General features: G+C 48.2%; 1 protein-coding gene across 4 annotated transcripts in view; it reads right to left on the minus strand.

The window, feature by feature from the left end:
* The window catches only part of PCNX2 (pecanex 2), a 3,925,748-nt gene that overhangs the window by 2,682,944 nt on the left and 1,228,906 nt on the right, over window positions 1–13,898 (minus strand). For all 4 annotated transcript variants that reach the window (XM_069606982.1, XM_069606983.1, XM_069606981.1 and 1 more), the window contains one exon: window positions 4,728–4,838. In XM_069606982.1, the coding sequence (XP_069463083.1) occupies window positions 4,728–4,838 (111 nt within the window). The remainder of the gene's footprint in view (window positions 1–4,727; window positions 4,839–13,898) is intronic.

A 13,898-nucleotide genomic window follows, 5' to 3' on the forward strand; every position in this document is an offset into this window, starting at 1 on the left:
AGCAACTTTGCTGGATTTCTAGGACTTTAATTTTTACCTGGAAAGAGTGTGAGCCTTTTTTTCCCACTCTTTCATGTATTTTGATGTGTGTTTTACTTTTGTGTTCTTTGGATATGGAGTTTAAGACAGCTCCATAAGCATCAGCTTTTTCCTGTGTGTCACACTGCACCCTCAGTGCAGTGACACAGGGATGTCTTTTAGACTTCCCAAGGTTTACATACCTTCTCTGGGACTGACTACTGTCTCCCAGCCAATGTGAAGCTAAATTGACTTTACTAGTCTTCTTAAATTGCTAGGCCCAGCACACAGTGCCTTACAGCAGAGTGCTGGAGGGAGTACCTAGTGTTCCCTATTCCTAGAAAACTCATCTAGCCTTCAAAAGCTACCTCTCAAAATGGCTGGTGTCAGTGGTATTACCATGATTTACCCGACCGCGACACGTTTAAACGCTCCGGTAGCTGAAATCCACCGGAGCCATGTTTTTCAAGATCGCGTCTGAGCCCCCTCTGTAAAAAACAGGTTCCAATCGACTTTTTTTGCCATTTCTTTTTGGAAAGGCCCTTCTAGTGTTTGTCTCTGCGACCAGGTTTGGTCCCTTTGTTCATTTCCCGTTGGCGGGCTTTAGTGCTGAAGCCCCCCTTCTGGCACCTGAGTATCTGGGGTGGACAGGTTATGAGGGAGGTGCCCGAAACTCCCTGTGCTTAGTCGCCTAGGAGACCTGAATGCACTCTGGCGTGATTGGCTGGCTGACTGTCCGGCAAGGACAGCCACCTTGCTGGGTGAGTGACAGCTAGGCTGGAATGAATGGGAGAAAACAGTTTAAAAGCAGGTCTCTAGGACTTGGAAGGCAGAGTCGACCACTGGAACGAAAGAACCAAAGACGAGCTGAAGAAAGACAACTGCTGCAACTCATGGACCATTGGTTTGCCCGGTGAAGCCCTGCTGCAGGTCCAAATTGCCTGAAACTCCCTCGACAGAGACGCCCTTCATGGACGACTTCTTCCCTTGAGCTGGTGGGAAAAAACAACTCTCAAGCTACCTGGAAACCATCTCCATACTGGTCGAATTTTCTTCAGAGTGCTGTTGAAAACCGGATAGCCAGTGAGTAGGATACCAGTTTGTGGACTTTAAGGCACTCGCACCTTAAACCGATGTTTTGCCAAGTTTTTGGATCCTTCCCCATGCAGTGCAGGAACCTCCCGATGTCCTCCCTCTTGTCCCCACGTCTGAGGCTCAGGAACAGCAAGATCTGCAGGAACTGCCAGGAACAACTGCCTCAGCTACAGCTTTTCTTCATTCAAAAGGTACTGTGCAAATGCGGTAGAGAAATCCTCTTTGTCGCGGTGAAAGTTTGTGAAACTTTCCCAACTTTGGAGTCTTGTTCGCTCCTAACCCAACTTATAACTCTTTTTCGTGCAAGCTACTTCTAAGAACATTTGCAAAGACTTAACCGTTTACTACCAGCACTGTTCTATCCTATCCAAGACACTGATCCACTGACTTTGGCCCAGGCCTATTGAATTGAACTGCCTCTTGTAGTGAACTGAAACTTTTTGCCCTGCCTATGAAAAGTAACTGTGTTTGATTCTTATAACCTTTGTCTTTTTACCCCTTTTTAAAGTTACTGAAGTGCCATTTTGCTCCCACTTCAGGGGAGCCTAACCTGTTCAGAAACTTATTGGTTTGGTACTGTAGTGTATTGTTGTGTGATATTGAGGTGCTTATTACTAGTGGAATGTTTTCTAACTAAATGTGTACATACATTTATATTGTTTTACCAAAAAAACTTAAGTAAATGTATGTTTGAACCACTGTGATTGCAAGTCCTTTGTGTAACACCTTGTACTGCTCACATCCCTCTTGAGAGAAGCCTGGCTGCTCAGTCCTGCTACCACAAAACTGTGTAGTACAGACTTATACCAAAGGTGAGATGTGCTTACACCTATAGTCTTAATTGTGTGTAGTGTTCCCAAAGGGTACTGCATGTAATTCTGCCTATCAATGTGCCACATTCACAGAGATGGATATGTGCAGGCACCTGTGCAGGTTGTATGCACCACCTCTGTGTATGTTTCTCTATGGCTGTGTTCCTGGTACAGGGCAGACATGTTTTACCTATTATCAGGGTGTTGTGATACTGCATGTTTCACATGTCAACATTGGGTTCCAGAGGGCCTTGCCTTTCTCCACTGCATCCCTCTCTCGCCATAGTCATTGCATGTATTTCTTGATTTATCTTCCACTAACTTCATCTCACTTATTTACTTTCCCCCCAGTTGACTATTTCAGTATGCCAATCCACTGAAATATGCTAGTATGCTGATGCTGACTATGAGGTTTTTTGTATGGCAAGGCATGCGTTTCAGTATGCAGTGGCTTGACTGTGTGCAGGCAGAGTGGTACGCGGTTGTAATTGTTAATGTTAAAGATATTTGTATTGCGCACCGTCACCACCGGAGAATTACGCTTGCATGGATGTTATGACCTCAAAAGGGAACAGTAAGTACAGACTGCCATGATATTGCTTTACTGCTCTTGACCTTATGCAGCTGTGTAAAGTCCACCGATGCCACCTACTGCCACGAGGTAAATCATTTCTGCCACTGAAACTTCTGCTGGGGTGAGGGTATTGTCTGGTGGCTGGCCACCTCCTGTGCCCCTAGCATGCTAATTTTGGTATGCCATCTTCTCCTTTGTTTGCTGCGTCAGATCTCCCCATCTTTTCTTGACTTTCTTTGGTCCTCAGCAGCACTTACAAGGCATTGATATTGCTGGTGAGTTCCAACCCAAGGGCACTTGGAATTGCAATGCTTCCCCGTTTCACTCACAGATTGTGTAGTGTGGCCTCATGGTCTGCCATATAGGCTATCATGACATCCAGCTATCTCTGGGTGAAGTTGGATGCATAGCGTCCTTTCTCACCTTCTTGGCCACCTTCAGGGTTGTTGGATGTCATTTTGGAGCTCTGATGCTGTTGGATGGTGGTGGATTTCCTTTTAGTTTTCTCTGGTGTCTTCCTGGGCTTCTTCCTACTCCTCTCCAGGTTCTGTGATGATTTGAGCTAATTTTATGCACCAACGCACATGTTTTTCAATCCACGTCACGTTTCTTGCTCTACTTTTTGTGTGCTTTTGCTAGATGCCTTTCTGTTATGCTCACCTGGTCTCTGCGGAGGCGTTGGGGCACAGTCGCAGCCCTCCCAGGGATGAAACTCTTCTTGTCTGTTCCTCCCTCTGCGTCTGTGTGGGGAACTGCGGTGATGAGCAGTGCAGTTCCTGCATGAATATAAGGGGGTTTGTCCAGACCTCTTCTCCCTGGATGCGGCTTCCCTGGGGGTTGCACTACTCTTGATGCTCACCTGCTAAATGATGATGATGAGCTCTCCATACTGCTGCTTTTGGCAGGGGCGCTTGTTGAAGGGAACCGAGTTCCTTCACAGGTCCCTTGTCGTGGAAGTCCAGGCCAGCTGTGACTAGTCCACTTCTCTTGTGGGTAAGTGGTTCCCTTGTTTCCACTTGCCTGCTTGTCTTCCGACTGTTGTAATTGTATTTGTAAATTTTATTCTCTGTCCTTTTCTCTGCTCTCTGCAGGTGGTGTAGCAGTGCCGGCGGTAGCTGCAGTAGAAGAAACAGAGCTGGCGGTATGGAGGAGCGGGGCTGAGATGGTCCGACAGCTGGTAAGTATCCTTTAATGGTGCCTTTGGGTTGGGTTTTAAATGCGGCACGACCCTGGGTTGGGTGTTTTCGGGAGTTCTAATCTTATCTTGTTTTCTTTTCTCGTTTCAGGACTTCAGCTTTGTGGGACAGAGAGCGCAGGTGCTGCGGCGTCGATTCGGGATCTGCCAAGAAGATGGAGTGTTGCCGTGAGATGCAAGCCTGGGTCCAGGTAAGGATGCTGTTGTTGCATGATCACGAGGTAAGTAGCTGGTCCATGCGGCGGTGAGGGTCACATTGCACGGAGGTGCAAAGTAACCCGAAGCATTTGCTTGAGGGATCGGTGAGTTTATATAGTCTTGTTCCCGGCCACGCCCAGTAGCTCTGGCCTGCCTGCTGCCATGCCCTGCCACACCCGATGAGTCAGTACCTGAAGACCAGGCGTAGGGAGCCACGCCCGATGAGTCAGCACATGGGGTTGTTCTCTGGAATAAAGGCTTCTAGCACCTGGAAAGTTCTTGTAAAATAAAAGCACTCTAGTACTGACCGTGATATTATGGGTGCCGGCAATGGTGGTACAGGACCCCATGAAATGAGAACTACTGTATCACTGGCACTGTTGTTAATGGTGCCGGTGATACAGTGATTTCTCTGGCGGTAGGGGCCTGAACTCGCAGCAGGTCAGGCTTGTCGGTAGTTCACTGCCCCTACTGGAGTATGCCGGTCTGAGAAAAGTGCCAGAGCCGGTAGTACCGGCCCTTTTCCTGGCATATTTCCCAGACCGGCTTACTCCTAATGAGGGCCTAGGTGTGGAGCGATAAGATGAGCAATGGCGCATGCGCATCTTTGGCGCAGCTTAGGTACTATGTAAATAACACATCATTTAATCTGAATCTGGAACTGTATGTTTATCTCAAAAGAAAGATTCAGGACTCTTGATTTGGGGAGCTTTACAAATGTTTCAGATACTTCTGTATCTACTCTTACTTCTCTAGATTACTTTGCCTTCAAGGCATTTTCAGCAAGTGTCACATGCAAATATTCTGAACAAACAATTTCATTGCTGCTACTCACCTGAACCTCCAAACAAAAGCATATCAATTTGTTCCAAAATATATGTACAAAACGTGTTGATTTGTGGAAAAAGCCCAAGAAGTGAAATTGCAGGGAAACAATATACAACCACTGAAAGAAAACAGAAAATATAAACATAAATAGATATTGTCAGCATGTTCCAACATAAACAAGTATAACTACAGAAATTCAAAATGGAAATGCACATTGCCCTTCAAAGTGGGTATTTCACTGGATATTTCTGGAAGAGACCATAAAAGAAGCACATGAACACCATAGCTTTAGTTTTGAAAGGTGTACATGAAAATAGACACATCTATTCCTGAAGGTGACATGTAATTTCGACGGGGTGGCAGTACAAATGCTGCACAGTCCAGCCCCCGTGAATACTTAATTATCAGGAGTGCATATCAAATACATCTGTATTCAAAGGTCCCCAGCATCCATTGGGCAGAGCAGGCGCCAGGCCTCCGATGCAAATACTGCATTTTAGCATGAATAGCCTTGTAGGGCTCATCAAACTAAATTGCACAAATACAATTAATACAGTTCTACCCCAAACCGATGAGTAAACATGTATTTGGGGTTGAGGTAGGCTTATGTGACAGCGGCCTAATGAAAGATCAGGACTATTTGGTGCATTGTTGTGTTCCCTGCCACAGTTGAAACAGGCAGGGCATTTGTCAATATTTGTGAATGCATCCCACTTAGAAATACAGAGTGGGCTTGTGTTCCCAAATGTGACCTCCCCATCTTCTCACTTGCATAAGCTGAGTTTTGCACACTTGTGGAATAGTTAAAAGGGATTATCAGTATTTTTGCGAAAGAGATGCACTTTATGGTTGAACATCCTGATCTGAAGCGGTGGCGAGAGGCCCTGAATTTTGTGTTTGGTCTGAGTTCTCATTTAAGGCCTCACTAGGGACGAAATCCTGTAAGGTCCCTGAAATACAATAAGCCTCTGAGGGATATGGCACCCTGAAGCCACCCTGCTGCCTGTGTGAATATGCTCACAGACTGAATATGTGGATGCCACCGATTGGTTGCAATTATTTGTACAATGGTTATGGGTGTAAAGCCTGCTGTGCCAGAGGGTTAGCGCTACTAGAAACCCATGTAAAATCCAGCAGCCTAACATTGTGTTCTACAAGAGAAAGTTGCATGTGGATGTTGCCATAAATTAAGTGTTACCCACATGAGTGACTAACGTACTCCTAGTACATAGTCCCCTTTCCTCCATCCTGTATGGGCGTCCCTCGCGAGGGATGGTAACGGAACCTATTTTCCACCAGAAAAAGACATTTCACCTTTAAATATACTGGTGCGCAGCCTTAGGAGCACAGGCTCCCTTAACCCCGCACACCGGGGCCACACCTCAGTCCCCTCTTGGACCGTCAGCTGTATTAGGGTGTAACAACCTCACTGGTCTTATTATAGGGGGATGATGGTGGGACGTATGGAGGAAAGGGGAAAGTGTTAAGTGAGTAACACTTAATTACTCTTAATTACACTTAATTACTCTTAATTACTCCTACGTCCCGTCCCCATTCCTCCATCCTGTATGGGCGATTACAACTGATACAATGCCCTGGGGAGGTGAGCCTGACCTTCTTAGGCAAGTAGATTACAGAGCAACGCTTGGCTGAATGTATCAGCCTTGGCACTGGCATCCAAGCAGTAGTGCTTGCAAAAAGCTGAAGGCGTGGCCCATGTTGCCACCCAGCTGATAACCTGCCAGGGAGCATGGCTCTGAAAAGTGACTGCAGTCGCTTTAGCTCTTATCGCATGCAAGTGCATTCCCTGTGGAGGATCCTTATATTACTCCTTCTATGCCTTCCTGGATCGCTACTGTCATCCATCGAGTTATGGATGCCTTGGAGGCCTGCTGCCCAAGCCTGGAGCCTCTGAATGTTACAAACAGTGCGTCTGTCTTGCGGAAGCCCTTCGCTCTGTCTAGATAGAATTTCAACGCCCTCCTGACATCAAGGCAGTGGAGCGTTTTCTCTACTTCTTCCTTGGGTTCTGGGAAAAATGTGGAGAGCACAATCTCCTTAATGATATGGAATGATGAAACTACCTTCGAAAGAAGTGTGGAGTGCGTGCGGAGGAGGGTGCTTGGCCGGGGGAACAGCATAGTCAGTCCCGTGAGGTGCTTCTTTCCTACAGTATTGGCTGAAGAGAGGACGAGAGAGTCAGCGTTCTTATACACACCGATAGCAGCCAGGTACTTTCTGCAGGTATCAACCTCGACACCAGACCTGGCGAGATCGGTCAGAAATGACAACACTTGGTCAAGGGTGCATGTCAGTGAGTTCACACTGTGTTCCTTAGCCAAAAAGCAGAATCTTGTCCATTTGCTTTTGTACTGCTTGTGTTTAGCCTGACTCCTGGCATTCAGAAGGATCTCCAGATTGTCGCTGGACATCTGAAGGTGCTGGAGAGTTAGCTGCTCAGAAACCAGGCTGCTCATGCTAGCCTCTCTGGAGAGGGGTGTAGTACTGCGTCTCCCTGCTGCGCTAGTAGAGGGCCCTTCCCGAGGGGGGGAGTAGAATTTCTGGCTGGAGAGACATTTGACGCAGATTCGAGAACCATGGACGCGCTGGCCAGCGAGGGGCCACAAGGATAATCCTGATGTTCATGGAATTGCTGATCTTGTTCAATACCTTTTGCACAAGCGGTGTGGGTGGAAATGCATATGCCCACATCCTGTCCCAGGATAGTGTCTCTCCTACAGGGTTGCGTTCCCTCCCCTCCAGGATGCGAACTGCTGGCACATCCGATTGTGAGCTGTCACAAATAAAGGTCTGTTGTCGGGTGACCCCGTCTGGCGAACACTTCCTGGTGGATTCTCCCCTTCAGCTGCCATTCGTAGTTGTCAGCAGCACAGCAGCTGAGCCAATCCGCTTCCAGATTGGACTCCCTCGGGAGGTGGGCTGCTGAGAGCCACACTCCCTTGCTGATGGCCCATTCCCGGATATCCTGGATCAACCCGCACAGTTGCGGGGATCTGGTGCCCCCCTGTTTGTTGATATGAAACATGCAGGTCGTATTGCCTGTCTGGATGCACACCAACCTGCCCTTGACGATCAGTTGAAACAACCTGAGTGCCAACTCTATAGCCATAAGCTCCAGCCAGTTGATGCGATTCTGCCGATCGGGGTCCAGAGGCTGTGCACAGAGTGCGCTCCCAGGGTGGCTCCACAGCCGTGCAGTGAGGAATCTGTGGTAATGGTGTACTCTGTGGGGGGTGGATGGAAGGATCTGCCAACCAGAATATTCTCCTCCTGTTGCCACCAACTGAGGTTGTGATCCAGGTGTTGTGGAATGGAGATTGGGGCCCCCGGATGGCCCGATACCTGATCCCAGGAATCCGCTAAATGTAGTTGGAGCCTCCTCATGTGGAGCCTGATGTACGGGATTGCCAGAGGACATGCTGCCAGCACTCCTAGAAGGTGTTGATACCATCAGGCTGTGGTGATCGATCTCCTTCGGAAAAGGGAGACTGCCGATCGGAACACTGCCACCTTGTCCCCCATGGGGAATAACCTCTGCTGCTGTGTGTCCCACAAAAGGCCCAGGAACACAAGCGTCTGAGTAGGGGTGAGCTGGGATTTATGGCAGTTGATCGAAAACTGCAGTTCAAATAGGGAAGAGATGAGTCTGTCTGCTGAGTCTCAAACCTGCTCCAGACAGGTACCCTTGACTAACCAGTCATCGAGGTATGGGTAGACGTGCAACCCCTCAGATCTGAGATGAGTCGCCACCGCATATATGAGCCTCGTGAAGACTCTTGGTGCTGAATTTAACAAAAGGGCAGAACCCTGTACTAGAAGTGCAGACACATGACCCAGAACCTGAAGAAGGCCTGGTGAGGCTGCACAATGGGACAGTGGAGATACGTGTCCTTCAGGTCCAGGGAACACGTCCAGTCCCCCCCCACAATGTCTCAGCAATAAGCGCTGGTGTCACCATCTTGAACTTTTGCAAGGGTTGTTGGGTGTCTTGACCCATGTTTGAACTATTATGCTGCAACATTTGGTGCTGTGGGCTTAGAAAATCCAAGATGGCGGAAAAGCCCACATTTGCTCCAGAATCCAGGAGAACCGCGCAGTTTTGTGCACACCAAAATGGTCCCCTGACCTGCCACCCACCAGTGCAAAGATAGATGGTTCTGTTCAAAATCCGTTTTTATTAATGTCAAAAATTGCTAAGATCATGGGCCCGAAACCACCAAACAAAAGTCCAACTATGGTTGAGTGTTTTACTTTACTCTACTGCAGATCCACATCAATGCCATGTCAAGCAAGGATCATATACTATCAAGTAAAATCCTTTCTTTTTGAAATGTATTAATTCAAGACAGCTGTCAAAAATAGGTGCAATACCGGCATTGGACACTGACCGGCGCTGGCGCTCTATAAATCCTGAAAGGAGAGCTGTCTTGCAGAACTGTGCAGTGAACAGAAGGGGGTCTTATGCAATTAAAAGTTCAAAAGACTTGCTTTTCCTGAGAACCATTAACACCTCAGAGACACACACAACAGCCCAGGATATCACATGGCCCTGTTGATTGAGAGGGAGGAGTTTCCCCTGCAGCCTGCAGGACACAACACAATAGACCCTTTCAATTGAATAAAAATGCAGATTAGGGTGTAGCTGGCAACAGCTGCCCTGCAAAGAAGGAGAGGCCTGTGATCTCTGACTCACCAAGCTTCTGGGGGCGGGCCAGACTGGATTGTGGATTCATATTGCAGCAAATATATGTTTAAGTTAAATGGTTCTGAAATCTTGTATTAAGATCACAGAAATGTACAATTTGGGGGTCCTTAATATGGAAAATACCCCCACGATTTGAAACCAAACTCCACTTTGTGCGGTGTTCTGGGACCGAACCCCGCTATTTATTAATATTGCAGACACTGTGTTTAGGATAGAGACATAGTAATTTCCAGTAATATGCTCAGGGAAGGGGTGCAGGTCTGTGTAAATTTTGAGGAAAAACCAATATGGCGAAAGTCACTAAAAAGCACAAAATGTTGTCATTTCTCAACCCAAGCTCTTAGAAAGATCAGAGTTGGGCAAGAATGTACCTTAATTCATCTTCAATGTGTACATGTAATTTCAACAAACGGTGTATCTGGGAAATATGTGTTTTGGGTAAAATAGATTTTTCTAAGTAAATGCAAAGGGGAGTGTTCTTTCTGTATGCCATAAAATTGATGCCTGATTACACTCCATTCCTTCCCCCAATCAAGGGAGAGAGGAGAGCTTGGCCAATGATAAGTTGTGAGGGGCAGGCTTAGTTATGCCCACGCACACACCCATTTTCAAAACACATAAAAAGAGACTGCTTTGGACAGGCAAGACATTCACTTTTCATTTTCTTGCGAAGCTTTTGCCGGACGACTTCAAAATCCAGAACTCAACTCCGGATAGATCCAGAACCAAGCCAGAACTTAAATCAGGGCCCATCCACAAGCTGAATCCTCTTCAGCAGGCCTCCAAATCTTTTGCAACCAAACTCTTCAACAGCCGGGCGAGCTGTTTGATTCTGGCTAGAACCTTGGGCCAGAACCATATCCAGACCCAGAAAGCAGAGCTGTATCCAGAACCGGTAGCAGACCCAGAAAGCCGTGCTGTATCCAGAGAGACCAGAACCAGAGAGACCCAGACCAGACCGCTATGAAGTGCAGGGCAGAGCTGATCCAGAGAGCTGTGACTTCAGAACCACCCGCCAGGAGTCCAGTCCAAACCTGATCAGACCTTGACGGCCTATTTCAAATTTATAGTGTGAGTACTCAGCTAGAACTGTGCCAGAACCAATCTCTTCATCTAAAATAATCTGATTGAAACCATTTTAACCTGTCCATAACTGCATCATAGAATCGTGTGTCCCTTCTTCGATTTTAAACCTGTAAAAGAGTCATTTTGCCATTTTGAATCATTATTTCATTTCTGAAAATCTATCTCCACAAAATCGTCCGTATCTTTGGAACCGTGTGGGCTAGGAACGATATTCTAAGCTTTCCAACAAGCCTAAAACCGACTTTCTATTCCTTATAGTTATTCCGTAATCGCGCTCGACGCATTCGGAAAAATTGCCGCAAGTTGACATTTTGCTTCATTTCAGCCACGTGTAAAAATATCTGTCTTTTGCTTCCGTTATTGAATTTCATTTTCAATCTGATAACCATCCCTGAATCATTGCCAGTGTGACTTGAACTAATCTTAAGTAACTATCACCTACCCTGAATCTCCTATAGGGAATTTAAATCATTTTTTAGCATATTTTCACTTCTTTGCAAACCACATTTAAGTATTTTGCCTATGTTTTAAAATCATCCCTGTGATCTAAGCTTGCTAGGGGGGAACTGAACTACATTTGATTGTATTCCTGAGAACTGTATGCTCTCCTTTCCATCTTTTTATATTGCATAAAGGAGGGGGAGTGAATTGCCAAAAGGGGAAAAGTGATTACATTGGCCCTCATTACGACCCTTGCGGAATTCGACCGACCGGACCGCCATAGCGTAAATAGCGTTTCCGCCATTGCACGACGGAGCAAAGTGCGGCTCATTCCGACCCATCGGGCACGAGCACCACGCCATGGCGGAAGTGCAAAGTCCGCGATGGCGGAAATGTCCCCAAAACGCCCCTCACCGCCATCGTACGGCGACCTAGGTGCAATACCGCCACCGGACATAGCGGTCACCGCAAAGAGCGGCAATCGGAAAATACGGTGACCGTAAATATACGGAAACGGAAGCAAAAACATGGACCCGGAACGGGAAGCAGCACGCCGTACACCTATAAAACCAGAACATACACACAACCATTAAAAATACTACCCTGAGAGACATCCCAACCCGACATCCACCCTCGTGAAACCAAAACAATGGGAAAAGTAGCGAAAAAAGCGTGCGACCGCAAGCGGCAGGTCCACTTCTCACGTGAGGAACTCACGGTGCTCACAGAGACCCTCCAGGAGAATGCTGCCGTCGTCTTCTCGACGCAAATGACCAGGACGGCACTTACGAACAAGAAGGCCATATGGGCCCTTGTGGCACAGCGGGTAAGTGCGGTGGGGACCGCACCCCGCAACCCACAGCAATGCAGAAAGCGATGGGACGACCTGCGGATCCGCGTCCGTAGCATACTTTCTGCAAACCGAAACATTGCCACAGCTACCGGGGCAGGATCGGAATCACCCATCAAGCTGACCCCCTGGGAAGAAATCTGTGCCTCCACCATTGGAATGGAGACCATAGAGGGAGTCGGAGGGATGGAGAAAGGAGTGCAGACATCCGAAGAATCAGGTAGGTGGCCCGAATAAAACTATGCTAAAACCACAATGTCCAATCATGTGAAGTACCATGTGTCCACATAGTGCAACAGAAACACATGTCCAGGAGAACGTCCACTTACATTGGCCTGATATCGGACATTAAAAGTCACATTAAATAAATAAATAATTAAAATCCCTAAAAACACCCTCTACACGTGCAGCAGGCACCCCCTAACTGCAGGCTGCAATACAACTGCACCCTCAATCCACACAAAAATGAAACTACCTCCAAGGCCCTGACCCAAATCACCCTCAGGTACCACCCCAATGCATGTGATACATTGCCATTCCAATTTCCACAGACCCATTAATAACGCTCGCCCTCCTTTACTCCACCACAGGGTCCGATTCAAACGACGAGCACCAGGACACCCCTACCAGCACACCTGCAAAGAGGGCCAAGACCAACGGCCAAAGACCCTCCACCTCAGCCGCAAGCATCAAGACACGGCTGCAGCACAAATCAAGTGGCAGCACACAGGAGGGGACTTCAACAGGCACCCCAGCAGCCAGCATGGCCACAACACCACCACCACCACAGGCCCCCCCAATGGATGCCACAGAAGGCACTGCTTCTGGTGGCAGCAGCACCATAGGTGACACTGCATTAATGGCAGCATGCTCCGACACAGAAAACGGTGATGTCGATGTACGATCCATCCATGACCTGTCTCAATCCCCCTGTTTGTTTCATCCCGTACAACATGAGGATACCACGCAGGGGCACTCACAAGACGACGACTGGCCATCCCCCACAAGCCCTGTGGCAAGGCAACATCAGGTGATCAGCCCCTCTGTGACACCACCGCAAATGGCCATGGCCCAGCAGAGGCAACAGTCCCTCGACCAGGTGATCGAGCAACAGCAGCAACTGGCCACGCTCCTCAAGGAGCATGCTGATGAATGTGGGGGTACCAAGGCAGCCATAGAAACATGTACAGAGACACTAAGGGCAGAAATTGAGAGAAGCACCGAGAGCCTGAGAGAACAAATGGAGAGAAGCACCGAGAGCCTGAGAGTACAAATGGAGAGAAGCACCGAGAGCCTGAGGGGGGAACTGCATGCGACGTCCAAAGACGTATGTGCTGAACTTGCCGCTGTGCGCCGAGTGCTCACTGAGCTCTCACAAACCCTTAGGGACATGCATGGACGTGAGCAGGCAGAGACATCATCCGTTGCAAGTTCCGTCCAGGGCAGCCCCCAACGTAGATCTGGGAGGAACCTGCGCTCCACAGGCAGGGGTGCCCCTGATACCCGCAGAGGGGGCTTGCAATAGCGACAGGCCACTGACAATGAGCATCCTTGGACACTGGTGTTCGGGGGGAGGTAGGAGGGTGGAGGGGGTGTGTTGGGCTCAATTGGGTGGCGGGTCGATGGGGTGTGTAACACAATTTCACATATGCTATAAACATTTCACAATCATCCAATGAGAAGTGTGGACATTGATCTTTGTGTACGAGGCCATCATAGGCGTACTGTCCATATTGTGCATGTTCCGGACACACACAGTGCCACAACTCCCGTGTCCATGTATCAGCCACCAGGCGTGAGTGCTAGAAGCATGAATCTATGATAATCTGACGAATTTCACGGCCCTCCTGTGCCTCGCGGACTCCTTCAGGTTCTGCCACATCCCCACCCACATCATGACCATAATCTGGTGGTTGCAGTTCTGCGTCAGGGGGCATGGGCACATTTCTACGTATGCACATGTTGTGTAGCATGACACATGCCATGACCATTTTAGCAACCTTCTCATGGCGGTACAGGAGTGCCCCGCCAGACCTGCTGAGGCAGCGGAAACGAGCCTTCAGTAGGCCGAATGC

This window comes from Ambystoma mexicanum, chromosome 4p (assembly GCF_040938575.1).
Source record: "Ambystoma mexicanum isolate Mex_15411 chromosome 4p, UKY_AmexF1_1, whole genome shotgun sequence".
Taxonomy (NCBI): Eukaryota; Metazoa; Chordata; class Amphibia; order Caudata; family Ambystomatidae; genus Ambystoma; species Ambystoma mexicanum.